This window comes from Bombina bombina, chromosome 3 (assembly GCF_027579735.1).
Source record: "Bombina bombina isolate aBomBom1 chromosome 3, aBomBom1.pri, whole genome shotgun sequence".
In the NCBI taxonomy this organism is placed as follows: Eukaryota; Metazoa; Chordata; class Amphibia; order Anura; family Bombinatoridae; genus Bombina; species Bombina bombina.
In genome coordinates, this window is record NC_069501.1 from 8,451,545 (window position 1) to 8,478,585 (window position 27,041).

Genomic DNA, 27,041 nt, shown 5'->3' on the forward strand with positions numbered 1-27,041 from the left:
AAGTCTAGCTGGTAGAGAGCTGTATAGCATGCAGCATGTAGTAAAGCAGAAGCGCACAGTCAATATCACCTTTTGGGCAACAGTTGTTATGCTACAAACTTTCAAAATTCTTACCCCGAGACCAGATGGTTGTATTGAGGCAGGCGGCAGACAAGCTCGGCATCCGTGCGAGGATCAAACAGAGGAACCACAACGCAGAACCAGAGCTGCGCAGGGAGACGTGGGCGGAAAAACACCACCACCTCTTTGATGCCACTAGGATAGTGTGCAGCCACAGGAAATCCTCGGGGCGTAGATCCAAGGCGCCAACCTCTGCTTACAAGCGGGCATAAGGGCTTCGATTCACCCCAGCAGAGCCCAGATGGGTAAGTAGACGTAGAAACTTGTAGTGCGGGCATAAACTGTTGCAGCTCCCCCGGCGTGTTTGTACTCTCAGTGGAAGTACCGTTAACTGAGAACCGCCCACATGTTATGCCAGACCGCCGTCAGCTGAGTCAGCCAGGGAGTTTACACGCCTCTCAGTTGGAACAGTCCTCGCCACCTACGCCACCTTACAGGTTACTGCTCCTTACCCCTCGATAAAATAAACAAGTAGATGTCCCCTGGGCTGGAATTAATGCAATGTGTGTTCTGCTTTCCCGTTCCACTCCACTCTCTGATGTTTCTCCGCTCTCAGCTGTTTGGAGCTGGCGTGTAGCCAGTACTTCGGCTGCGGCTCTAGCGAATGAGCCTTTAAACGGCTTCTGTGGTGCTTCCAAGTCAGACCCTGGTAACAATAGGGTCGTGTCCTAGGGAGTGTGTAGTATACTCCAACAACGGACCTCGACGGGAGTTAGCTCTTCAGCGAGCTCCTACAGGTAACACGCTACTCTCTCATGTACCTGCTAGCTCCTCCTCCTGCAGGAAGCCCCGCCAATTTAGTTAATATTTGATAACCCCCAACAGCTCTTACTTTGAGTTGTTTAAAAGGAAGTAAGAGACCTCTCCATATCTGTTGAACTCATCCAGCAAGGCGGGGATGGAGGTTTCTACATCTGTCAAAGTAAGTAACAGATCGTCCGCATACATTGCAATCTTATGTTCCTTGGGACCCAATTGTAGCCCCCTAACCCGCTTGTTAGCCCAGAAAATTATTGGCCAGTGGTTCTACCGAAATGGCAAACAGCAGGGGCGACAGCGGACACCCCTGCCTAGTGCCGTTAGTGATATGGAGAGGCTCTGAGAGGATGTCATTCACTTTGATCTGTGCAGTGGGCGTAGAGTACAGGGCAAAAAGCGTGGTTATTAATTTGTTTCCGAATCCCATCTTTTCAGGGTGTTCCTAAGAAGCTGCCAATTCACTCTATCAAATGCCTTCTCGGCGTCCGTTGATAACAGAGCGAGAGGCACCTGATGTGTTGTGGAGTACGCTGTAAGCTGCAAAATTTTTAGGGTGTTGTCCCTCACCTCCTTCCCCGGGACAAACCCCACCTGGTCCAGCGATATTAACTGAGGGAGAAATCTGTTGACCCTATTAGCCAACACCTTCGCTATGATCTTCACGTCAGTATTAAGTAGTGATATTGGCCTATAGCTTTGCGTTTTATGCGCTGGTTTCCCTGTCTTAGGTATAACCGTGATGTATGCTGAAAGCTTAGATCTCTGCAGGATTCCCGTGTCCGGCAGTTCGTTGACTAAATTTTGTAAATGGGGCAACAGGAGGGGCGAGAATGTTTTATAGTACTTAGCCCCGTAGCCATCAGGGCCAGGACTTTTACCATTAGGTAGGTCCTTTAGGGCCTTCTGAACTTCCTTGAGAGTCAGGGGGGATTCCAGAAAATCTGTTGCCTCCTGCTCTAGGCTTGGCAGCTGGGTGTGTGCGAGGTAGTGTTGTGTCACAATCGTGTCTGGGGCGTTCCCTGGGGGCTTTGTGTGTACCTCCCCCTTGAGATTATAAAGTGAGCTGTAATAGGCCCTAAAAGCCTCTGCAATCCCCTTGCTGTCTCTAATCATTCTGCCCTCCCCTCTCTGTATCGCATGTACATGTGTTTTAAAGTGTGCCCTATGTATCGCTCTAGCGAGCAATTTACCCGTCTTGTCACCCCCCTCATAGTATCGTTGCTTGAGCAGCAACGCTTTGCGTTGATTATCCTCCTGCAGCAAATGTTTGAAATCTATTCTAGCTTGGGTCAATCTAGAGTCTAGCTCTGTGTCACTAGGGCACTGTTTATGTTGTGTTTCTAACGACGATATATTTTGCAGGAGGAGGTTGTACTTTTCCCTGCGCTGTTTCAAGATTTTGGCTTTATGTTTAATAAGATGTCCTCTTATAACACTCTTGTGTGCTTCCCAGACTTCTGTCAGCAATGTAGTTATGTCTTCTGTAACTGTCTGATTGTTTAGAAGTGTATTGTCTACTTTCCAGATATAAGGATTGCTGGGTTTGTCTGGCCATGTCATTTCAAAGGTGTCCGGGGCATGGTCAGACCACGTAATAGGACTGATATCGCTGCGGGAGACATATGCTATGCCCTGTGAGTCTGTGAAAAAGTAATCAATTCTGGAATACTTTTTGTGTTGGCTAGAATAGTATGTGAAGTCCAGATCAGTCGGGTGCATTGCTCTCCAAATATCATGAAGGAGATGTTTTTTTAAGAATAGTGGTGATTTGTTTCAAAACGTGATGGGATACACTGGACGCACCATTGGAAGTGTCTAACCTTGTGCATAAGGGTACATTAAAATCTCCCCCCAGGATTACCACTCCCCTGGCCAGTTCAGAAAGTTTATTTGATAAGGTTCTAAAAAAGACTTGTTGTGCCGAGTTGGGTGCATAAATAGTGACTAAAGTAACCACCCTACCATATAGAAGACCCTCCACCATAAGTAGTCTTCCTTCCCTGTCTCTCTCGACCCCCTGCAGCTGAAAAGGGACCCTGCGGTGTATAAGTATACCAACTCCATTTTGATTACTAGGTCCAGAGGAAAAGAAAGCCGTGGGGTAGGTGGAATTGTGCCACTTGGGTTCTTTGTTTTATAAAATGGGTTTCCTGCAGGAGGATAATATCCTCCTGAAGTTTATGTAGTTCACGAGAGACAATAGATCTCTTTCCTGGGCTATTTAAGTCTTTAACATTAATCGTGATAAATTTGATTGGGTGGTTGTTCGGTGTGAACCGTGGGGGGAGCATTGTGTTCTCAGGTGGAGAGGGGAAGAGACAAGGGAAAAGTGAGAAAAGAAAACAGAATAGTTTTAGTGACTGATGCCTCGAACTATACATATAACGACCGAGTACAATCATTAGAGAAATGTTAAGGAAAAAAAAACAAAAAAAACAATACCAAATTGTTCAACCAGTATGTGTACACTCTAACAACACAGTAGTTCCCTGCAAAGCGACAGATAATCTAATTTACAGTTGCAATTCTACCGTACCAGTATGCTAAGTCTAGCAAGTTACTCTTGAGGGTATGTGCCTATAGTTGGCCCTTTTAGAAAAGTAAAATAAAGACTTTCAAAATTAGCTGTTTGCCTTAATGGCAACATGCCAAACTAAGTAAATGTTGTGGTCTACTGTGTCAAAGGCCTTTGCAAAATCAAGGAAAATAGCTCCAGTTAGGTCTCCTTGTTCCATGCCAGTTTGGATGTCATTGCAAACTTTTAGGAGGGCAGTTGTAGTGGAGTGATTTGGGCGAAAACCTGATTGAACACGGGTCAGATAGACACATTTTTCTAAGATTTTTGACAATACTGGGAGCAATGATATAGGGCGATAGTTAGAAACCAAGGTTAACCCCCCCCCCCCCTCTTTTATGGATAAGCACTACTCTTGCAGTTTTCCAAAGTTTGGGTATGTATCCAGACACCAAGGATTTGTTACTTAGGGTTGTGACAGGTTTAGCAATTTCCTGGCGCACTGAGCTTCAACAGCATTGTTGGGATTTGATCAGACTGGTTTTTCATTTTTAGATTATTTAGGTGTTTCTTAATGACATTGATGGGTACAGGTCTAAAATTGAACTTCTCTATATTGGGTCTTTGCTGATTTAGTGGGGCTTGATCCACATTTGTAGTTTTAGGATGCGTGTCATTTATAAGTTTGTCAATCAGTGTGGTGGAGCATCTGACAAAATAACTATTAAAGGCATTTGCTACTTCTAAGGGGAGTTGCAGGGTTTGGTTGTCCACATTGACAGTGGAGGTTTGGGAGTGGATTGGTGGATTTTTTAAGTTATTTATGAGTTTCCAAAACTTTCTAGGGTTTGATATTTTATTGTTCAGATTTTCACAGAAATATTGGGCCATGGCCAATTTTGTTTGTTTAGTGCATATATTTCGCCATTGTCTATATACACAGTGATCGTTCATAGAGCCTGTATGCTTGAACTTTGACCACAATGAATCCCGAAATTGGTACATTTGAATGAGGTCAGCTGTGATTCAATTCAAGTGTGCTCCTTTTACTCTCACCTTACACAGAGGGGCATGTAAATTCCAAACTTGTAGGAGTTCAGACTGAAAGAATTCAACTGCAGAGTCTAGATCTGGGATTAGGTTTAATCTGTGCCAGGGGAGGTTCTTGATGTAATTTAGAAATGATTGAAGATTAAGTTCTTTGAAGGACCTGGTGATTTTAACCTTGGGAGAGGATTTAGTTGCCTTTATTTTGCGCACGCTGTACAATAAGCAGTGGTCACTAAAATTGTTAGGGAGAACATCTGCCTCCTGGATTCGGTCGGGAGAAGTGGAGAGAATCCAGTCGAGCAGGGTGTGATTATGGCTTTTGATGTTTATGCGAGTTGGGGAGAAGATTAATTGCGTTAGCTGCAAAGATTTAAACAGCGAGCGACAACTGTTATTTTTTGGATTCAACCAATCAATATTAAAATCTCCAAAAAACAAAATTTCACTTTTTGGGTTTTGAACTAAGATTTCACTAAGGAGATGGGCTATGTCAGAAAGGGAATGCACAAGGGAGCTAGGTGGGGGGTAGATTCCTGCAACAATGATTGATTTACTGCACGAGATCTTAATTGTGCCAGAAAGGAAATCAAAGGTGGCAGGAGAGCTAGATTTTTGTAAGGGGGTGAACTTTGTGGAATTGTCAACATAAATTACAATGCCGCCTCCTCTCTTTGCTCTATCATTTCTATGGCATGAATACTCATGTATTGCAATGGCAGAGTCAGGTATTTTTGCGGTTAGCCACGATTCAGAGATCTCAATGATTTGGGCTTGTATTGTGTACACCAAGCTTGCAGTGCATCAATTTTTGGTACTAAACTGGGGATATTACAGTGCACAAAGGAGAGGCCTTTTTTTAGCTGGAAGGCTACGAATGAAATTTGTTGGGGGACCAGGGTTAGACTCTATATCATTTGCAAGGGCAAGTAACATAAGAAATAGGAATTTGGACATAGTTTTTGTTTTCCGATATAGTGAATGTGATACTTTATAATTTTGTGAGGTGGGGGTATGAGGGTTATTTTTTATAACTCTCCACCAGCACTCAGCAGATAAGTTACAGCAACAGAGCAGGCCATGGTGTATGATAATTTGTTTTCCAGTTAGAGGTGTGTGCTTATGGCGATAGTGATGTGAAAAAGAGTGAGAGAAGGGCTATCACGAATAACAGTATGGTCATATTTGGATTCATGTTAGTGCTATGAGGTGTGTAGATGAAAATAAAACAAAAAAAGTAATAAAAAAATAAATAAAAGTATATACTATTGATGTGTGATATATAGCTATTTGTAGGAAGAGAGGTATGTATTCTATAGGGTTAAGTAAAAGGAAGGATGTGCTGATCAGTGTTTGCAGCTGTCATTTAAGAAGAATGAAAGTAGTGTTGGAGACTATTGTTTGCATAGCAGTGGAACAGCTGGAATGAAGGTCTGTGTATTTTCTTGCAAGACTGGGGCAGATAAACTTTAAAATCAGGCTGAAGTAGAGAAATATATTGGCGTCAGATTGGCCTGCAAAAAAATTAAAGGAATGGGGAGGGTATATCTATGGACATTTGAGCTAAGGGTCATTCAAGCAAAAACACAGGGAAAGATTAAAATTACAGAGATAAGACAGAGGTATTCATCTAAGGGAATAAAACCATTATACAAAGAACAAGAAAGATATATGGGCCTTAGCTGGTTAAACTAACTTTTAACATAATGGTCAGACATAATGGTGATTAAAATATGCATTTAAAATAATAAAAACAAACAAAAAAAATAAAAAAAAATAACAAACAAAATACAGGTAGCCCTCAGTTCACGCCGGGGTTAGGTTCCAGGAGGAATGGTTGCTAATCGAAACCAGTGTAAATTGAAACCCAGTTTATAATGTAAGTCAATGGGAAGTGAAGGAGTTAGGTTCCAGTCCCCTCTCAAAATTGTCATAAGTAACACCTAATACATTATTTTTAAAGCTTTGAATTGAAATGAAGACTTTAAATGCTAAACATCATTATAAAACTAAAAAATAAAGATTGTATCATCATCAAACTAAGTTTGATGAACAAAAACATTTGCTAACAGCACCTAATAAAATAATTACACAACAGACTGCATCATCAAACTAAGTCTAATGAACAAAAACGTTTTTTACTTGCATTTTTCTGCATTGTTAGCATGTTAGATAATATTGGGTCTGCACCTATTCTATGCAATTCAATCTGCAGTGATTAATAGGCAGTTAGGCACCCTCAACGCAAGCAGCTGGACAGGAAGATAATAGGGAAGTGGCTGCTAAATCTTGTTGCTCGGTAGCTAATGTCTGCTCTGAGTGCTCAGATCAATTTCAGTCTGTTAAGTTGCATTACTTTGCTGCAAAACAAGCGGACAGCTCCACCTACTGGCTATTTTAATTAGTGCATTGCTTTCCAAAGCTTTTCAATAGCAGTTACATGACTGAAAAAAAGGTTGTTACTCTGAAACGGCGCAAATTGAACCGTCTTAAACCGAAGGCCACCTGTAATAACCAATACCTATAACAATACACACATCAGAAAATAACAGGGTAGGTTAAATATAATATTACTATCTTCCAGAGGCTACCTGTTTGCATAGCAGTGGAACAGCTGAAATGAAGGTCTGTGTATTTTCTTGTAAGACTGGACAGATATACTTTAAAATCAGGCTGTTTGCATAGCAGTGGAACAGCTGAAATGAAGGTATTGACTCCCACTAGTAATTGATGATGCCGTGGACTCCCCATATCTTAGGAAAGAAAACATAATTTATGATTACCTGATAAATTTATTTATTTCCGGATATGATGAGTCCACTGCCCACCCTTTTATTTAGGACAGTTATTTTTTCTAAAACCTCAGGCACCTCTACACTTTTGTGTTATCTTCTTTTCTTTCATGTAATTAGCAAGAGTCCATGAGCTAGTGACGTATGGGATATACATTCCTACCAGGAGGGGCAAAGTTTCCCAAACCTCAAAATGCCTACAAATACACCCCTCACCACACCCACAAATCAGTTTTACAAACTTTGCCTCCTATGGAGGTGGTGAAGTAAGTTTGTGCTTGATTCTACGTTGATATGCGCTCCGCAGCAGGTTGGAGCCCGGTTTTCCTCTCAGCGTGCAGTGAATGTCAGAGGGATGTGAGGAGAGTATTGCCTATTTGAATGCAATGATCTCCTTCTACGGGGTCTATTTCATAGGTTCTCTGTTATCGGACGTAGAGATTCATCTCTTACCTCCCTTTTCAGATCGACGATATACTCTTATATATATATATATATATATATACCATTACCTCTGCTGATTTTCGTTTCAGTACTGGTTTGGCTTTCTACAACATGTAGATGAGTGTCCTGGGGTAAGTAAGTCTTATTTTCTGTGACACTCTAAGCTATGGTTGGGCACTTTTTTAATAAAGTTCTAAATATATGTATTCAAACATTTATTTGCCTTGACTCAGGATGTTCAACATTCCTTATTTTCAGACAGTCAGTTTCATATTTGGGATAATGCATTTGAATCAATCTTTTTTTCTTAGCTTTAAAATTTGACTTTTTCCCTGTGGGCTGTTAGGCTCGCGGGGGCTGAAAATGCTTCATTTTATTGCGTTATTCTTGGCGCGGACTTTTTTGGCGCAAATTTTTTTTTCTGTTTCCGGCGTCATACGTGTCGCCGGAAGTTGCGTCATTTTTTGACGTTTTTTTGCGTCAAAAGTGTCGGCGTTCCGGATGTGGCATCATTTTTGGCGCCAAAAGCATTTAGGCGCCAAATAATGTGGGCGTCTTATTTGGCGCTAAAAAAATATGGGCATCACTTTTGTCTCCACATTATTTAAGTCTCATTATTTATTGCTTCTGGTTGCTAGAAGCTTGTTCACTGGCATTTTTTCCCATTCCTGAAACTGTCATTTAAGGAATTTGATCTATTTTGCTTTATATGTTGTTTTTTCTATTACATATTGCAAGATGTCCCACGTTGCAACTGAGTCAGAAGATACTTCAGGAAAATCGCTGCCTGGTGCTGGAGCTACCAAAGCTAAGTGTATCTGCTGTAAACTTTTGGTATCTGTTCCTCCAGCTGTTGTTTGTATTGAATGTCATGACAAACTTGTTAATGCAGATAAAATTTCCTTTAGTAAAGTTCCATTACCTGTTGCTGTTCCGTCAACATCTAATACTCAGAGTGTTCCTGATAACATAAGAGATTTTGTTTCTGAATCCATTAAGAAGGCTTTGTCTGTTATTCCTCCTTCTAGTAAACCTAAGAAATCTTTTAAAACTTCTCATTGTTCAGATGAATTTTTAAATGAACATCATCATTCTGATTCTGATAATGGTTCTTCTGGTTCAGAGGATTCTGTCTCAGAGGTTGATGCTGATAAATCTTCATATTTATTTAAAATGGAATTTATTCGTTCTTTACTTAAAGAAGTTCTAATTGCTTTAGAAATTGAGGATTCTGGTCCTCTTGATACTAAATCTAAACGTTTAGATAAGGTTTTTAAATCTCCTGTAGTTATTCCAGAAGTTTTTCCTGTTCCTAGTGCTATTTCTGAAGTAATTTCCAGGGAATGGAATAATTTGGGTAATTCATTTACTCCCTCTAAACGTTTTAAGCAATTATATCCTGTGCCATCTGACAGATTAGAGTTTTGGGACAAAATCCCTAAGGTTGATGGGGCTGTCTCTACTCTTGCTAAGCGTACTACGATTCCTACGGCAGATGGTACTTCCTTTAAGGATCCTTTAGATAGGAAAATTGAATCCTTTCTAAGAAAAGCCTATTTGTGTTCAGGTAATCTTCTTAGACCTGCTATATCTTTGGCGGATGTTGCTGCAGCTTCAACTTTTTGGTTGGAAGCTTTAGCGCAACAAGTAACAGATCATAATTCTCATAGCATTATTATTCTTCTTCAACATGCTAATAATTTTATTTGTGATGCCATCTTTGATATCATTAGGGTTGATGTCAGGTATATGTCTCTAGCTATTTTAGCTAGAAGAGCTTTATGGCTTAAAACTTGGAATGCTGATATGTCTTCTAAGTCTACTCTGCTTTCCCTTTCTTTCCAGGGTAATAAATTATTTGGTTCTCAGTTGGATTCTATTATTTCAACTGTTACTGGAGGGAAAGGAACTTTTTTACCACAGGATAAAAAATCTAAAGGTAAATTCAGGTCTAATAATCGTTTTCGTTCCTTTCGTCACAACAAGGAACAGAAACCTGATCCTTCATCCTCAGGAGCGGTATCAGTTTGGAAACCATCTCCAGTCTGGAATAAATCCAAGCCTTCTAGAAAATCAAAGCCAGCTTCTAAGTCCACATGAAGGTGCGGCCCTCATTCCAGCTTAGCTGGTAGGGGGCAGATTACGTTTTTTCAAAGAAATTTGGATCAAATCCGTTCACAATCTTTGGATTCAGAACATTGTTTCAGAAGGGTACAGAATTGGCTTCAAAATAAGACCTCCTGCAAAGAGATTTTTTCTTTCCCGTGTCCCAGTAAATCCAGCGAAGGCTCAAGCATTTCTGAAATGTGTTTCAGATCTAGAGTTGGCTGGAGTAATTATGCCAGTTCCAGTTCTGGAACGGGGGCTGGGGTTTTATTCAAATCTCTTCATTGTACCAAAGAAGGAGAATTCCTTCAGACCAGTTCTGGATCTAAAGATATTGAATCGTTATGTAAGGATACCAACATTCAAAATGGTAACTGTAAGGACTATCCTGCCTTTTGTTCAGCAAGGGCATTATATGTCTACAATAGATTTACAGGATGCATATCTGCATATTCCGATTCATCCAGATCACTTTCAGTTTCTGAGATTCTCTTTCCTAGACAAGCATTACCAGTTTGTGGCTCTACCGTTTGGTCTAGCAACAGCTCCAAGAATTTTTACAAAGGTTCTCGGTGCCCTTCTGTCTGTAATCAGAGAACAGGGTATTGTGGTATTTCCTTATTTGGACGATATCTTGGTACTTGCTCAGTCTTTACATTTAGCAGAATCTCATACGAATCGACTTGTGTTGTTTCTTCAAGATCATGGTTGGAGGATCAATTTACTAAAAAGTTCATTGATTCCTCAGACAAGGGTAACCTTTTTGGGTTTCCAGATAGATTCAGTGTCCATGACTCTATCTTTGACAGACAAGAGACGTCTAAAATTGATATCAGCTTGTCGAAACCTTCAGTCACAATCATTCCCTTCGGTAGCCTTATGCATGGAAATTCTAGGTCTTATGACTGCTGCATCGGACGCGATCCCCTTTGCTCGTTTTCACATGCGACCTCTTCAGCTCTGTATGCTGAACCAATGGTGCAGGGATTACACAAAGATATCTCAATTAATATCTTTAAAACCGATTGTACGACACTCTCTGACGTGGTGGACAGATCACCATCGTTTAATTCAGGGGGCTTCTTTTGTTCTTCCGACCTGGACTGTAATTTCAACAGATGCAAGTCTTACAGGTTGGGGAGCTGTGTGGGGGTCTCTGACGGCACAAGGGGTTTGGGAATCTCAGGAGGTGAGATTACCGATCAATATTTTGGAACTCCGTGCAATTTTCAGAGCTCTTCAGTCTTGGCCTCTTCTGAAGAGAGAATCGTTCATTTGTTTTCAGACAGACAATGTTACAACACGTAGCATACATCAATCATCAAGGAGGGACTCACAGTCCTCTAGCTATGAAAGAAGTATCTCGAATTCTGGTTTGGGCGGAATCCAGCTCCTGTCTAGTTTCTGCGGTTCATATCCCAGGTATAGACAATTGGGAAGCGGATTATCTCAGTCGCCAAACGTTGCATCCGGGCGAATGGTCTCTTCACCCAGAGGTTTTTCTTCAGATTGTTCAAATGTGGGGGCTTCCAGAAATAGATCTGATGGCCTCTCATCTAAACAAGAAACTTCCCAGGTATCTGTCCAGATCCAGGGATCCTCAAGCGGAAGCAGTGGATGCATTGTCACTTCCTTGGAAGTATCATCCTGCCTATATCTTTCCGCCTCTAGTTCTTCTTCCAAGAGTGATCTCCAAAATTCTGAAGGAATGCTCATTTGTTCTGCTGGTAGCTCCAGCATGGCCTCACAGGTTTTGGTATGCGGATCTTGTCCGGATGGCTTCTTACCAACCGTGGACTCTTCCGTTAAGACCAGACCTTCTGTCTCAAGGTCCTTTTTTCCATCAGGATCTCAAATCCTTAAATTTAAAGGTATGGAGATTGAACGCTTGATTCTTAGTCAGAGGTTTCTCTGACTCTGTGATTAATACTATGTTACAGGCTCGTAAATCTGTATCTAGGGAGATATATTATAGAGTCTGGAAGACTTATATTTCTTGGTGTCTTTCTCATCATTTTTCCTGGCATTCTTTTAGAATTCCAAGAATTTTACAGTTTCTTCAGGATGGTTTGGATAAAGGTTTGTCTGCAAGTTCCTTGAAAGGACAAATCTCTGCTCTTTCTGTTCTTTTTCACAGAAAGATTGCTAATCTTCCTGATATTCATTGTTTTGTACAAGCTTTGGTGCGTATAAAACCTGTTATTAAGTCAATTTCTCCTCCTTGGAGTTTGAATTTGGTTCTGGGGGCTCTTCAAGCTCCTCCGTTTGAACCTATGCATTCATTGGACATTAAATTACTTTCTTGGAAAGTTTTGTTCCTTTTGGCCATCTCTTCTGCCAGAAGAGTTTCTGAATTATTTGCTCTTTCTTGTGAGTCTCCTTTTTTGATTTTTCATCAGGATAAGGCGGTGTTGCGAACTTCTTTTGAATTTTTACCTAAGGTTGTGAATTCCAACAACATTAGTAGAGAAATTGTGGTTCCTTCATTATGTCCTACTCCTAAGAATTCTAAGGAGAAATCATTGCATTCTTTGGATGTGGTTAGAGCTTTGAAATATTATGTTGAAGCTACTAAGACTTTCCGAAAGACTTCTAGTCTATTTGTTATCTTTTCCGGTTCTAGGAAAGGTCAGAAGCCCTCTGCCATTTCTTTGGCATCTTGGTTGAAATCTTTAATTCATCATGCTTATGTCGAGTCGGGTAAAACTCCGCCTCAAAGGATTACAGCTCATTCTACTAGGTCAGTTTCTACTTCCTGGGCGTTTAGGAATGAAGCTTCGGTTGATCAGATTTGCAAAGCAGCAACTTGGTCCTCTTTGCATACTTTTACTAAATTCTACCATTTTGATGTGTTTTCTTCTTCTGAAGCAGTTTTTGGTAGAAAAGTACTTCAGGCAGCTGTTTCAGTTTGAATCTTCTGCTTCTGTTTTCATTTAAACTTTATTTTGGGTGTGGATTATTTTCAGCGGAATTGGCTGTCTTTATTTTCTCCAACATAGGTGTGTCCGGTCCACGGCGTCATCCTTACTTGTGGGATATTCTCTTCCCCAACAGGAAATGGCAAAGAGCCCAGCAAAGCTGGTCACATGATCCCTCCTAGGCTCCGCCTACCCCAGTCATTCTCTTTGCCGTTGTACAGGCAACATCTCCACGGAGATGGCTTAGAGTTTTTTAGTGTTAGGGCTTCACATGGGCTTATTAAGACTGTAGACTTTTCTGGGCTAAATCGATTCATTATTAACACATATTTAGCCTTGAGGAATCATTTTATTTGGGTATTTTGATATAACAATATCGGCAGGCACTGTTTTAGACACCTTATTCTTTAGGGGCTTTCCCAAAGCATAGGCAGAGCCTCATTTTCGCGCCGGTGTTGCGCACTTGTTTTTGAGAGGCATGGCATGCAGTCGCATGTGAGAGGAGCTCTGATACTTAGAAAAGACTTTCTGAAGGCGTCATTTGGTATCGTATTCCCCTTTGGGCTTGGTTGGGTCTCAGCAAAGCAGATACCAGGGACTGTAAAGGGGTTAAAGTTCAAAACGGCTCCGGTTCCGTTATTTTAAGGGTTAAAGCTTCCAAATTTGGTGTGCAATCCTTTTAAGGCTTTAAGACACTGTGGTGAAAATTTGGTGAATTTTGAACAATTCCTTCATGTTTTTTCGCAATTGCAGTAATAAAGTGTGTTCAGTTTAAAATTTAAAGTGACAGTAACGGTTTTATTTTAAAACGTTTTTTGTACTTTGTTATCAAGTTTATGCCTGTTTAACATGTCTGAACTACCAGATAGACTGTGTTCTGAATGTGGGGAAGCCAGAATTCCTATTCATTTAAATAAATGTGATTTATGTGACAATGACAATGATGCCCAAGATGATTCCTCAAGTGAGGGGAGTAAGCATGGTACTGCATCATTCCCTCCTTCGTCTACACGAGTCTTGCCCACTCAGGAGGCCCCTAGTACATCTAGCGCGCCAATACTCCTTACTATGCAACAATTAACGGCTGTAATGGACAATTCTGTCAAAAACATTTTAGCCAAAATGAACACTTATCAGCGTAAGCGCGACTGCTCTGTTTTAGATACTGAAGAGCATGACGACGCTAATAATAATGTTTCTGAAGGGCCCCTAACCCAGTCTGATGGGGCCAGGGAGGTTTTGTCTGAGGGAGAAATTACTGATTCAGGGAACATTTCTCAACAAGCTGAACCTGATGTGATTACATTTAAATTTAAGTTGGAACATCTCCGCATTCTGCTTAAGGAGGTATTATCCACTCTGGATGATTGTGATAAGTTGGTCATCCCAGAGAAACTATGTAAAATGGACAAGTTCCTAGAGGTGCCGGGGCTCCCAGAAGCTTTTCCTATACCCAAGCGGGTGGCGGACATTGTTAATAAAGAATGGGAAAGGCCCGGTATTCCTTTCGTCCCTCCCCCCATATTTAAAAAGTTGTTTCCTATGGTCGACCCCAGAAAGGACTTATGGCAGACAGTCCCCAAGGTCGAGGGAGCGGTTTCCACTTTAAACAAACGCACCACTATACCCATAGAGGATAGTTGTGCTTTCAAAGATCCTATGGATAAAAAAATTAGAAGGTTTGCTTAAAAAGATGTTTGTTCAGCAGGGTTACCTTCTACAACCAATTTCATGCGTTGTCCCTGTCGCTACAGCCGCATGTTTCTGGTTCGATGAGCTGATAAAGGCGGTCGATAGTGATTCTCCTCCTTATGAGGAGATTATGGACAGAATCAATGCTCTTAAATTGGCTAATTCTTTTACCCTAGACGCCACTTTGCAATTGGCTAGATTAGCGGCTAAGAATTCTGGGTTTGCTATTGTGGCGCGCAGAGCGCTTTGGTTGAAATCTTGGTCGGCTGATGCGTCTTCCAAGAACAAGCTACTTAACATTCCTTTCAAGGGGAAAACGCTGTTTGGCCCTGACTTGAAAGAGATTATCTCTGATATCACTGGGGGTAAGGGCCACGCCCTTCCTCAGGATCGGCCTTTCAAGGCAAAAAATAAACCTAATTTTCGTCCCTTTCGTAGAAACGGACCAGCCCAAAGTGCTACGTCCTCTAAGCAAGAGGGTAATACTTCTCAAGCCAAGCCAGCTTGGAGACCAATGCAAGGCTGGAACAAGGGAAAACAGGCCAAGAAACCTGCCACTGCTACCAAGACAGCATGAAATGTTGGCCCCCGATCCGGGACCGGATCTGGTGGGGGGCAGACTCTCTCTCTTCGCTCAGGCTTGGGCAAGAGATGTTCTGGATCCTTGGGCACTAGAAATAGTCTCCCAAGGTTATCTTCTGGAATTCAAGGGGCTTCCCCCAAGGGGGAGGTTCCACAGGTCCCAGTTGTCTTCAGACCACATAAAAAGACAGGCATTCTTACATTGTGTAGAAGACCTGTTAAAAATGGGAGTGATTCATCCTGTTCCATTAAGAGAACAAGGGATGGGGTTCTACTCCAATCTGTTCATAGTTCCCAAAAAAGAGGGAACGTTCAGACCAATCTTAGATCTCAAGATCTTAAACAAGTTTCTCAAGGTTCCATCGTTCAAGATGGAAACCATTCGAACTATTCTTCCTTCCATCCAGGAAGGTCAATTCATGACCACTGTGGATTTAAAGGATGCGTATCTACATATTCCTATCCACAAGGAACATCATCGGTTCCTAAGGTTCGCATTCCTGGACAAGCATTACCAGTTCGTGGCGCTTCCTTTCGGATTAGCCACTGCTCCAAGGATTTTCACAAAGGTACTAGGGTCCCTTCTAGCTGTGCTAAGACCAAGGGGCATTGCTGTAGTACCTTACTTGGACGACATTCTGATTCAAGCGTCGTCCCTTCCTCAAGCAAAGGCTCACACGGACATAGTCCTGGCCTTTCTCAGATCTCACGGATGGAAAGTGAACGTGGAAAAGAGTTCTCTATCTCCGTCAACAAGGGTTCCCTTCTTGGGAACAATAATAGACTCCTTAGAAATGAGGATATTTCTGACAGAGGCCAGAAAAACAAAGCTTCTAGACTCTTGTCGGATACTTCATTCCGTTCCTCTTCCTTCCATAGCTCAGTGCATGGAAGTGATCGGGTTGATGGTAGCGGCAATGGACATAGTTCCTTTTGCGCGCATTCATCTAAGACCATTACAACTGTGCATGCTCAGTCAGTGGAATGGGGATTATACAGACTTGTCTCCGAAGATACAAGTAAATCAGAGGACCAGAGACTCACTCCTTTGGTGGCTGTCCCTGGACAACCTGTCACAAGGGATGACATTCCGCAGACCAGAGTGGGTCATTGTCACGACCGACGCCAGTCTGATGGGCTGGGGCGCGGTCTGGGGATCCCTGAAAGCTCAGGGTCTTTGGTCTCGGGAAGAATCTCTTCTACCGATAAATATTCTGGAACTGAGAGCGATATTCAATGCTCTCAAGGCTTGGCCTCAGCTAGCGAGGGCCAAGTTCATACGGTTTCAATCAGACAACATGACAACTGTTGCGTACATCAACCATCAGGGGGGAACAAGGAGTTCCCTAGCGATGGAAGAAGTGACCAAAATCATTCTTTGGGCGGAGTCTCACTCCTGCCACCTGTCCGCTATCCACATCCCAGGAGTGGAAAATTGGGAAGCGGATTTTCTGAGTCGTCAGACATTGCATCCGGGGGAGTGGGAACTCCATCCGGAAATCTTTGCCCAAGTCACTCAACTGTGGGGCATTCCAGACATGGATCTGATGGCCTCTCGTCAGAACTTCAAAGTTCCTTGCTACGGGTCCAGATCCAGGGATCCCAAGGCGGCTCTAGTGGATGCACTAGTAGCACCTTGGACCTTCAAACTAGCTTATGTGTTCCCGCCGTTTCCTCTCATCCCCAGGCTGGTAGCCAGGATCAATCAGGAGAGGGCGTCGGCGATCTTGATAGCTCCTGCGTGGCCACGCAGGACTTGGTATGCAGATCTGGTGAATATGTCATCGGCTCCACCTTGGAAGCTACCTTTGAGACGAGACCTTCTTGTTCAGGGTCCGTTCGAACATCCGAACCTGGTTTCACTCCAGCTGACTGCTTGGAGATTGAACGCTTGATCTTATCGAAGCGAGGGTTCTCAGATTCTGTTATTGATACTCTGGTTCAGGCCAGAAAGCCTGTAACTAGAAAGATTTACCACAAAATTTGGAAAAAATATATCTGTTGGTGTGAATCTAAAGGATTCCCTTGGGATAAGGTTAAGATTCCTAAGATTCTATCCTTCCTTCAAGAAGGATTGGAAAAAGGATTATCTGCAAGTTCCCTGAAGGGACAGATTTCTGCCTTGTCTGTGTTACTTCACAAAAAGCTGGCAGCTGTGCCAAATGTTCAAGCCTTTGTTCAGGCTCTGGTTAGAATTAAGCCTGTTTACAAACCTTTGACTCCTCCTTGGAGTCTCAATTTAGTTCTTTCAGTTCTTCAGGGGGTTCCGTTTGAACCCTTACATTCCGTTGATATTAAGTTATTATCTTGGAAAGTTTTGTTTTTAGTTGCAATTTCTTCTGCTAGAAGAGTTTCAGAATTATCTGCTCTGCAGTGTTCTCCTCCTTATCTGGTGTTCCATGCAGATAAGGTGGTTTTACGTACTAAACCTGGTTTTCTTCCAAAAGTTGTTTCCAACAAAAACATTAACCAGGAGATTATCGTACCTTCTCTGTGTCCGAAACCAGTGTCAAAGAAGGAACGTTTGTTGCACAATTTGGATGTTGTTCGCGCTCTAAAATTCTATTTAGATGCTACAAAGGATTTTAGACAAACATCTTCCTTGTTTGTTGTTTATTCCGGTAAAAGGAGAGGTCAAAAAGCAACTTCTACCTCTCTCTCTTTTTGGATTAAAAGCATCATCAGATTGGCTTACGAGACTGCCGGACGGCAGCCTCCCGAAAGAATCACAGCTCATTCCACTAGGGCTGTGGCTTCCACATGGGCCTTCAAGAACGAGGCTTCTGTTGATCAGATATGTAGGGCAGCGACTTGGTCTTCACTGCACACTTTTACCAAATTTTACAAGTTTGATACTTTTGCTTCTTCTGAGGCTATTTTTGGGAGAAAGGTTTTGCAAGCCGTGGTGCCTTCCATTTAGGTGACCTGATTTGCTCCCTCCCTTCATCCGTGTCCTAAAGCTTTGGTATTGGTTCCCACAAGTAAGGATGACGCCGTGGACCGGACACACCTATGTTGGAGAAAACAGAATTTATGTTTACCTGATAAATTGCTTTCTCCAACGGTGTGTCCGGTCCACGGCCCGCCCTGGTTTTTTTAATCAGGTCTGATAATTTATTTTCTTTAACTACAGTCACCACGGTACCATATGGTTTCTCCTATGCTAATATTCCTCCTTAACGTCGGTCGAATGACTGGGGTAGGCGGAGCCTAGGAGGGATCATGTGACCAGCTTTGCTGGGCTCTTTGCCATTTCCTGTTGGGGAAGAGAATATCCCACAAGTAAGGATGACGCCGTGGACCGGACACACCGTTGGAGAAAGCAATTTATCAGGTAAACATAAATTCTGTTTTATCCCTCCCTCTCTAGTGACTCTTGCGTGGAAAGATCCACATCTTGGGTAGTCATTATCCCATACGTCACTAGCTCATGGACTCTTGCTAATTACATGAAAGAAAACATAATTTATGTAAGAACTTACCTGATAAATTCATTTCTTTCATATTAGCAAGAGTCCATGAGGCCCACCCCTTTTTTTGTGTGGTGGTTATGATTTTTTTGTATAAAGCACAATTATTTCCAATTCCTTATTTTTTATGCTTTCGCACTTTTTTCTTATCACCCCACTTCTTGGCTATTCGTTAAACTGATTTGTGGGTGTGGTGAGGGGTGTATTTGTAGGCATTTTGAGGTTTGGGAAACTTTGCCCCCCTGGTAGGAATGTATATCCCATACGTCACTAGCTCATGGACTCTTGCTAATATGAAAGAAATGAATTTATCAGGTAAGTTCTTACATAAATTATGTTTTTCCATTTTTCCTTCGGCCGAATGACTGGAGGTTATGGGTAAGGGAAGTGACATATATAGCAGCTTTGCTGTAGTGCTCTTTGTCTCCTCCTGCTGGCCAGGAGTGATATTCCCACTAGTAATTGATGATTCTGTGGACTCACCATATCCGGAAATAAATACATTTATCAGGAAAACATAATTATGTTTTTTAGCCATCCGATGCAGAGAGAGCCACTCTGTGGCCCTCTCTGCATTGGCTATCGATGGTCACTATCGTTGGTCTGTGGGAGCCGTTGCAGGGAAGTGGGTGGGCGGCCATCGATGGGGTGGATGTGCGCCACAGGGGGGCGGGATCACGTGCGGGGGCAATAGGCGCGTGGACGTGGGTGGGGGAGGGAAGAGAGCTGTTTGGGAGGGATCATGGGGTGTGATGTGTCAGGTGGGAGTCTGATCTCTACACTAAAGCTAAAATTAACCCTGCAAGCTCCCTACAAGCTCCCTAATTAACCCCTTCACTGCTGGGCATAATACGTGTGGTGCACAGTGGCATTTAGCGGCCTTCTAATTACCAAAAAGCAATGCCAAAGCCATATATGTCTGCCATTTCTGAACAAAAGGGATCCTAGAGAAGCATTTACAACCATTTGTGCCACAATTGCACAAGCTGTTGGTAAATAATTTCAGTGAGAAATCTAAAGTTTGTGACAAAATTTGTGAAAAAAAATTAATGATTTTTTTTATTTGATCGCATTTGGCGGTGAAATGGTGGCATGAAATATACCAAAAATAGCCTAAATCAATACTTTGGGTTGTCTTACAAAAAGAATATATATATACATGTCAAGGGATATTCAGGGATTCCTGACAGATATCAGTGTTCCAATGTAACTAGCGCTAATTTTGAAGAAAAAAAAAGGTTTCTAAATAGCAAAGTACTACTTGCATTTATTGCCCTATAACTTGCAAAAAAAGCAAAGAACATGTAAACATTGTGTATTTCTAAACTCAGGACAAAAGTTTGAAACTTTTTAGCATGGGTGTTTTTTGGTGGTTGTGGATGTGTAACCGATTTTGGGGATCAAAGTTAAAAAAGTGTGTTTTTTTCCCCATTTTTTCTTCATATCTTATATTTTGTTAATAGTAAATGATAAGATATGATAAAAATGGTATCTTTAGAAAGTCCATTTCATGGTGAGAAAAATGGTATATAATGTGTGGGTACAGTAAATGAGTAAGAGGAAAATTACAGCTAAACATAAACACAGCAGAAATGTAAAAATAGCCCACCCTGGTCCCAAACGGTCAGAAAATGGAAAAGTGCTGTGGTCCTTAAGGGCTGTAACCTCCTAATCAAGGGGATAATAGTAACTAACTGTCCTTTCACAGATGGCGCTAACTGGCTAAGTTCCTTCTGCCAACCGGTACAGAGCTGGGATGGTCTGGCACTGCGCAAGCCTATTGACATGGAGAAGAGGGAATTGATTCAGAGGCACAAAGCAACCCTGCTAGACCTGCGCAGCTACCTCTTCTCTCGCCAGTGCACCCTCCTCCTCTTTCTGCAGCGCCCTTGGGAAGTGGCAAACCGTGCACTTGAGTTACTCCATAACTGTGTGCAGGAGCTGAAGTTGCTGGAGGTTAGACACACGACAAACAAAAGGATTTCTATATATAGAAGGGAGGGTTATGTGGGGAAATAGACCTCTGAGAGACATTAGGTACAGATGTATGGTAGCTCAGTATGTGACAGCAGTTATCTGGTAGAGACATCACTGACTATACTGAGGGTCTCTGAGAGACATTAGGTGTGAAATAGACAGATGTATGGTAGCTCAGTATGTGACAGCAGTATCTGTATCTGGTAGAGACATCACTGACTATACTGAGGCTCTCTGAGAGACATTAGGTACAGATGTATGGTAGCTCAGTATGTGACAGCAGTTATCTGGTAGAGACATCACTGACTATACTGAGGGTCTCTGAGAGACATTAGGTACAGATGTATGGTAGCTCAGTATGTGACAGCAGTTATCTGGTAGAGACATCACTGACTATACTGAGGGTCTCTGAGAGACATTAGGTGTGAGATAGAGAGATGTATGGTAGCTCAGTATGTGACAGCAGTATCTGTATCTGGTAGAGACATCACTGACTATACTGAGGGTCTCTGATAGACATTAGGTGTGAGATAGAGAGATGTATGGTAGCTCAGTATGCGACAGCTGTATCTGGTAGAGACATCACTGACTATACTGAGGGTCTCTGAGAGACATTAGGTGTGAGATGGAGAGATGTATGGTAGCTCAGTATGTGACAGCTGTATCTGTATCTGGTAGAGACATCACTGACTATACTGAGGGTCTCTGAGAGACATTAGGTGTGAGATAGACAGATGTATGGTAGCTCAGTATGCAACAGCAGTATCTGTATCTGGTAGAGACATCACTGATAATACTGAGGGTCTGTAGATAAGATGGGACCTGTACAAAGATTTATTTAGTCTACGAATGGAGTCATGAGAGCGTTTGTTGGAGTTGTGCTTGTGACAAACCTTGGAAGATATTACATAAAACACAGAAATTTACTTAGTTATAATAACCAAAATAATGACTTTTTAATTAGAACCAGAAAACAATAAATTATTTTTCCTTCATGTTATTGGCAAGAGTCCATGAGCTAGTGACGTATGGGATATACAATCCTACCAGGAGGGGCAAAGTTTCTCAATCCTCAAAATGCCTATAAATACACCCCTCACCACACCCACAATTCAGTTTTAACTTTGCCTCCCTATGGAGGTGGTGAAGTAAGTTTTTGTGCTTGATTTTCTTCTGTTATATGCGCTTCTCAGTATTTTGAAGCCCGATTCCTCTTAGAGTACAGTGTGTGTCAGAGGGATGTGAAGAGAGTATCATCTATTGATTCTATGGTTTTCCTCACGGGAAATCTTTTCAAAGGTTCTCTGTTATCGGTCGTAGAGATTCATCTCCTACCTCCCTTTTCAGATCGACGATATACTCTCATATTCCATTACCTCTACTGAAACTTTTTCAGTACTGGTTTCACTATCTGCTATATGTGGATTGGGTGTCTTTCGGTAAGTATGTTTTCATCTCTCAGCTATGGTTTGGGACATTATGTATTAATATAAAGTTTTAAATATATATATATTGTACTTATATTTGCCATGAGTCAGGTTTATGTATATTTCCTTTTGCAGAATAACAGTTTCAAAATTGGGAAACATATTTAGGAAGTTATTTTTTCTTACCTGGGGTATAGTCTTTTCTTCAAATTGACTGCTTTTTCATTAATTTTCACGGGCAAAATTAGGCTCACGAGGTCGCAAAATGCTGATATTTGAATTATTCTTGGTGCAAAATTTTTTTTGGCGCAAAGGTACGTTTGGTGACGCAAATTCGTCATTTCTAGCGTCTTAGTTGACGCCAGGTTTCCTTACACAAGGTTGCGTCTGCCATGATGCGAGTTGCGTCATTTGCAGATGTTGTTAGCGCCCAAAAATATATTCATTTTGCGTTGTGCATCATACTTGGCGCCAAATAATTTAATTATTTAAACCCCACTTCCTATATGCCTTTTGCCTTTTTTATGCTCAGAGGGCTATGCTGTGTGCATTTTTTTTTTCCCCATTCCTGAAACTGCCATATAAGGAAATTGATAATTTTTGCTTTATATGTTGTTTTTTCTCTTACATTTGCAAGATGTCTCAATCTGATCCTGACTCAGAAACCACTGTTGGAATCCTGCTGCCTGATAACAGTTCTACCAAAGCTAAGTGTATCTGTTGTAAGTTAGCGGAGATTATATCTCCAGCTGTAGTATGTAACAGTTGTCATGATAAGCTTTTATATGCAGAGAATGTATCCATCAGTACTAGTACAATGCCTATTGTTCCTTCAACATCTAATTTTCATGATATCCCTGTGAATATAAAAGATTTTATTGCTGATGCGATTCAGAAGGCTTTGTCTGCTATTCCGCCTTCTAATAAAGGTAAAAGGTCTTTTAAAGCTTCTCATAAAGTTGATGAAATTTCAAATGACCAACAACATACTGAATTATCCTCCTCCTGACGAGGATCTATCTGGTTCAGAAGATCCTACCTCTGATATTGACACTGACAAATCTACTTATCTCTTTAAGATGGAGTATATTCGTTCCTTGTTAAGAGGTGTTGATTACTTTGGATATTGAGGAAACTAGTCCTCTTGATACTAAAACTAGTAAACGTTTAAATTCTGTTTATAAACCTCCTGTGGTTACTCCAGAGGTTTTTCCAGTTCCTGATGCTATTTCTGATATGATTTCAAAGGAATGGAATAGGCCTGGTACTTCTTTTATTCCTTCTTCTAGGTTTAAAAGGTTGTATCCTTTGCCAGCAGTTAGATTGGAGTTTTTGAAAAATACCCTAAGTTGATGGGGCTATTTCTACTCTTAGAGAAAAGAAAATTGTAGGCGCTAAAGGAACTGTGACCCAGCTTAACTAGTGAATTCCCCTCCAAGAATACAATGTAGCAAAAGCAATGTCAAAAATATAGTTAAGCGCTAAAAGCAAGGGTATATAGGTGATGTATTGATTAACGTGAATGTAGTGTCCAAAAAATATAGTTTATCTCCTATGTATTACTGGATAGATATATATATTGTGTCAGAAAAGAAACAGAGGCATATCTATAATATCAATGGAAAATTCCAAGCAGCAATTTATTATACTATTTAAAACTGTTACAAACAGATAGGTGTCTAGAATCTAAAACGATACAATGTAAAATAAAGGGACGTCTCCCTTAAACAATGCAATTATACATATAAAATAAACATAAAAGAACGATTTGTTCAGTACTTGCGCTTTATAGAGATAGTAACGATATCCCAAAATTGAGGAAAGTTGTTTGCTTGCCAAGTGGCAAAAAGTCAACTGTTAGATTGCAGGCCTTAATTACCCAATGTGTATAGTTGGCGTTACTGGTTGGTAATAGAAGCGCCTTTTTGTGTAGAGATAACGTGACGTCATGTTCTATGACGGCAGGTGATGTTACCGTGGCAACCCCTATTCCTTTATATGGAAGGAAGTCCTGGGGGATATTAAGACAATCTTTGCGGTCACGAAAATTGACTAATAAGAATTCTTTGTGCTTCAAATAAGCGGTGTAAACCGGCAGGGTTTTATGTAGACTTCATAAGCCTTACTTTGGACTTTGCGGTCGCTATGTAGCGATTAATGGTGCCGAATAATGTTAATTCTCCAGATTCTATTTACCAGAGATATCAGATGGATCCTTCAAGTAGATAACTTGGTGGTCGTTAGTAACGACTTGAGGATCTTGAGATGTATTGCTATTTCTACTCTTGCAAAACGTACTACTATTCCTATGGAAGATAGTACTTCTTTTAAGGACCCTTTTAGATAGGAAACTTGAATCTTATCTAAGGAAAGCTTATTTATTTTCTGGCTACATTCTTAGGCCTGCTATATCCATGGCTGATGTTGCAGCTGCATCAACTTTTTGGTTGGAAAGCTTAGCGCAACAGGAAACAGATCCTGATTTGTCTCTGAAACCAAAAGAAACCAAAGCCAGCCCCCAAGTCCGCATGAAGGTGCGGCCCTCATTCCAGCTCAGCTGGTGGGCGGCAGATTAAAATTTTTCCAAAACATTTGGGCAGATTCTGTCCAAAATCAATGGATTCAGAGTATTGTCTCTCAAGGGTATCGAATAGGTTTCAGAGTAAGACCTCCTGTGAGAAGATTTTCTCTCTCACACGTTCCAGCAAATCCAGTGAAGGCTCAAGCTTTTCTTTAATGTGTTTCAGATCTAGAGCTTTCAGGGGTAATCCTACCAGTTCTGGATCTGAAAATTTTGAATCGTTTTGTAAGACTGACAACTTTCAAAATGGAGACTATAAGGACTATTCTGCCTTTTGATCAGGAAGGTCATTATATGTCCACTATAGACTTACAGAATGCATATCTTCATATTCCGATTCATCCAGACCACTATCGTTTTCTGAGATTCTCTTTTTTAGACGAGCATTACCAATTTGTTGCTCTTCCATTTGGCCTAGCGACAGCTCCAAGAATTTTTTCTAAGGTTCTCGGTGCCCTACTCTCTGTAATCAGAGAACAGGGTATTGCGGTGTTTCCTTATTTGGACGATATCTTGGTACTTGCTCAGTCTTTACATTCTGCCGAATCTCACACGAATCAACTAGTGTCGTTTCTTCAAAGACATGGTTGGAGAATCAATTTACCAAAACGTTCCTTGATTCCTCAGACAAGGGACACCTTTTTAGGTTTCCAGATAGATTCAGTGTCCATGACTCTGTCTCTAACAGACAAGAGACAAATAAAATTGGTTTCAGCTTGTCGAAATCTTCAGTCTCAATCATTCCCTTCAGTGGCTATGTGCTTGGAAGTTTTAGGTCGCATGACTGCAGCATCGGACGCGATTCCCCTTTGCTCGTTTTCATATGAGACCTCTTCAACTTTGTATGCTGAATCAATGGTGCAGGGATTATACAAGGATATCACAATTAATATCCTTAAATCCCAATGTTCGACTCTCTCTGACTTGGTGGTTAGATCACTATTGTATAGTTCAAGGGGCCTCTTTTGTTCATCCAACCTGGACTGTAATCACAACAGAGGCAATTCTTTCAGGTTGGGGAGCTGTCAGCACAAGGGGTTTGGAAATCTCAAGAGGCGAGGTTACCAATCAATATTTTAGAACTCTGTGCTATTTTCAGGGCTCTTCAGGTCTGGCCTCTGTTGAAGAGAGAACCATTCATTTGTTTTCAGACAGACAATATCACATCTATGGCATATGTCAATCATCAGGGTTGGACTTACAGTCCCCTAGCTATGAAAGAAGTATCTCAGATACTTTCTTGGGCGGAATCCAGCTCTTGTCTAATTTCTGCGGTACATATCCCAGGTGTAGACAATTGGGAAGCGGATTATCTCAGCCGTCAGACTTTACATCCGGGGGAGTGGTCTCTCCATCCAGATGTGTTTTTTCAGATTGTTCAGATGGTAGGGTCTTCCAGAAATAGATCTGATAGCTTCCCATCTAAACAAGAAACTTCCCAGGTACTTGTCCAGGTCCAGGGATCCTCAGGCGGAGTCAGTGGATGCTTTAGCAGTTCCTTGGTTTTACCAACCTGCTTATATCTTCCCGACTCTCTAGTTCTTCCATAAATGATCTCCAAGATCATCATGGAACAATTGTTTGTGTTTCTGGTAGCATCAGCATGGCCTCACAGGTTCTGGTATGCGGATCTTGTCTGGATGTCCAGTTGCCAACCTTGGCCACTTCCTTTAAGACCAGACCTTCTGTCTCAAGACCGTTTTTCCATCAGGATCTCAAATCGTTAAATTTGAAGGTATGGAAATTGAACGCTTAGTGCTTAGTCATGGAGGTTTTTCTAACTCAGTGATTGATACTATGTTACAGACTCATAAATCTGTTTCTAGGAAGATTTATTATCGAGTTTGGAAGACTTATATTTCATGGTGTTCTTCTCATAAATTCTCCTGGCATTCTTTTAGAATTCCTAAAATTTTACAGTTTCTTCAGGATGGTTTGGATAAAGGTTTGTCTGCAAGTTCTTTGAAGGGACAAATCTCTGCTCTTTCTGTTTTATTTCACAGAAAGATTGCTAAGCTTCCTGATATTCACTCTTTTGTGCAGGCTTTGGTCCGTATCAAGCCTTTCGTTAAATCAGTCTCTCCTCCTTGGAGTCTTAATTTGGTTTTGAAGGCTTTACAGGCTCCTCTTTTTGAGCCTATGCATTCTTTGGATATTAAACTACTTTTGTGGAAAGTGTTGTTCCTTTTGGCTATCTCTTCTGCTAGAAGAGTTTCCGAATTATCTGCTCTTTCTTATGAGTCTCCTTTTCTGATTTTCCATCATAAGGCAGTTTTGTGGACTTCATTTTAATTTTTACCTAAAGTTTTGAATTCTAACAACATTAATAGGGGAATTGTTGTTCCCTCTTTGTGTCCTAATCCTAAGAATTCTTTGTAGAGATCCTTACATTCTCTGGATGTTGTAAGAGCTTTGAAATATTATGCTGAAGCTACTAAAGATTTCAGGAAGACTTCTAGTCTATTTGTTGTCTTTTCTGGTTCTTGGAAAGGTCAGAAAGCTTCTGCCATTTCATTGGCATACTGGTTAAAGCTTTTGATTCATCAGGCTTATTTGCAGTCTGGTCAGGCCCCGCCTCAGAGAATCACAGCTCATTCTACTAGATCAGTTT

The 27,041-nt window shown here is 41.3% G+C and overlaps 1 protein-coding gene across 1 annotated transcript in view; it reads left to right on the forward strand.

Moving 5' to 3' along the window:
• Positions 1–27,041, forward strand: part of TRAPPC10 (trafficking protein particle complex subunit 10) — an 837,250-nt gene that overhangs the window by 211,476 nt on the left and 598,733 nt on the right. The window contains exon 7 of the mRNA XM_053705118.1: positions 20,154–20,401. Within this exon, the coding sequence (XP_053561093.1) occupies positions 20,154–20,401 (248 nt within the window). The remainder of the gene's footprint in view (positions 1–20,153; positions 20,402–27,041) is intronic.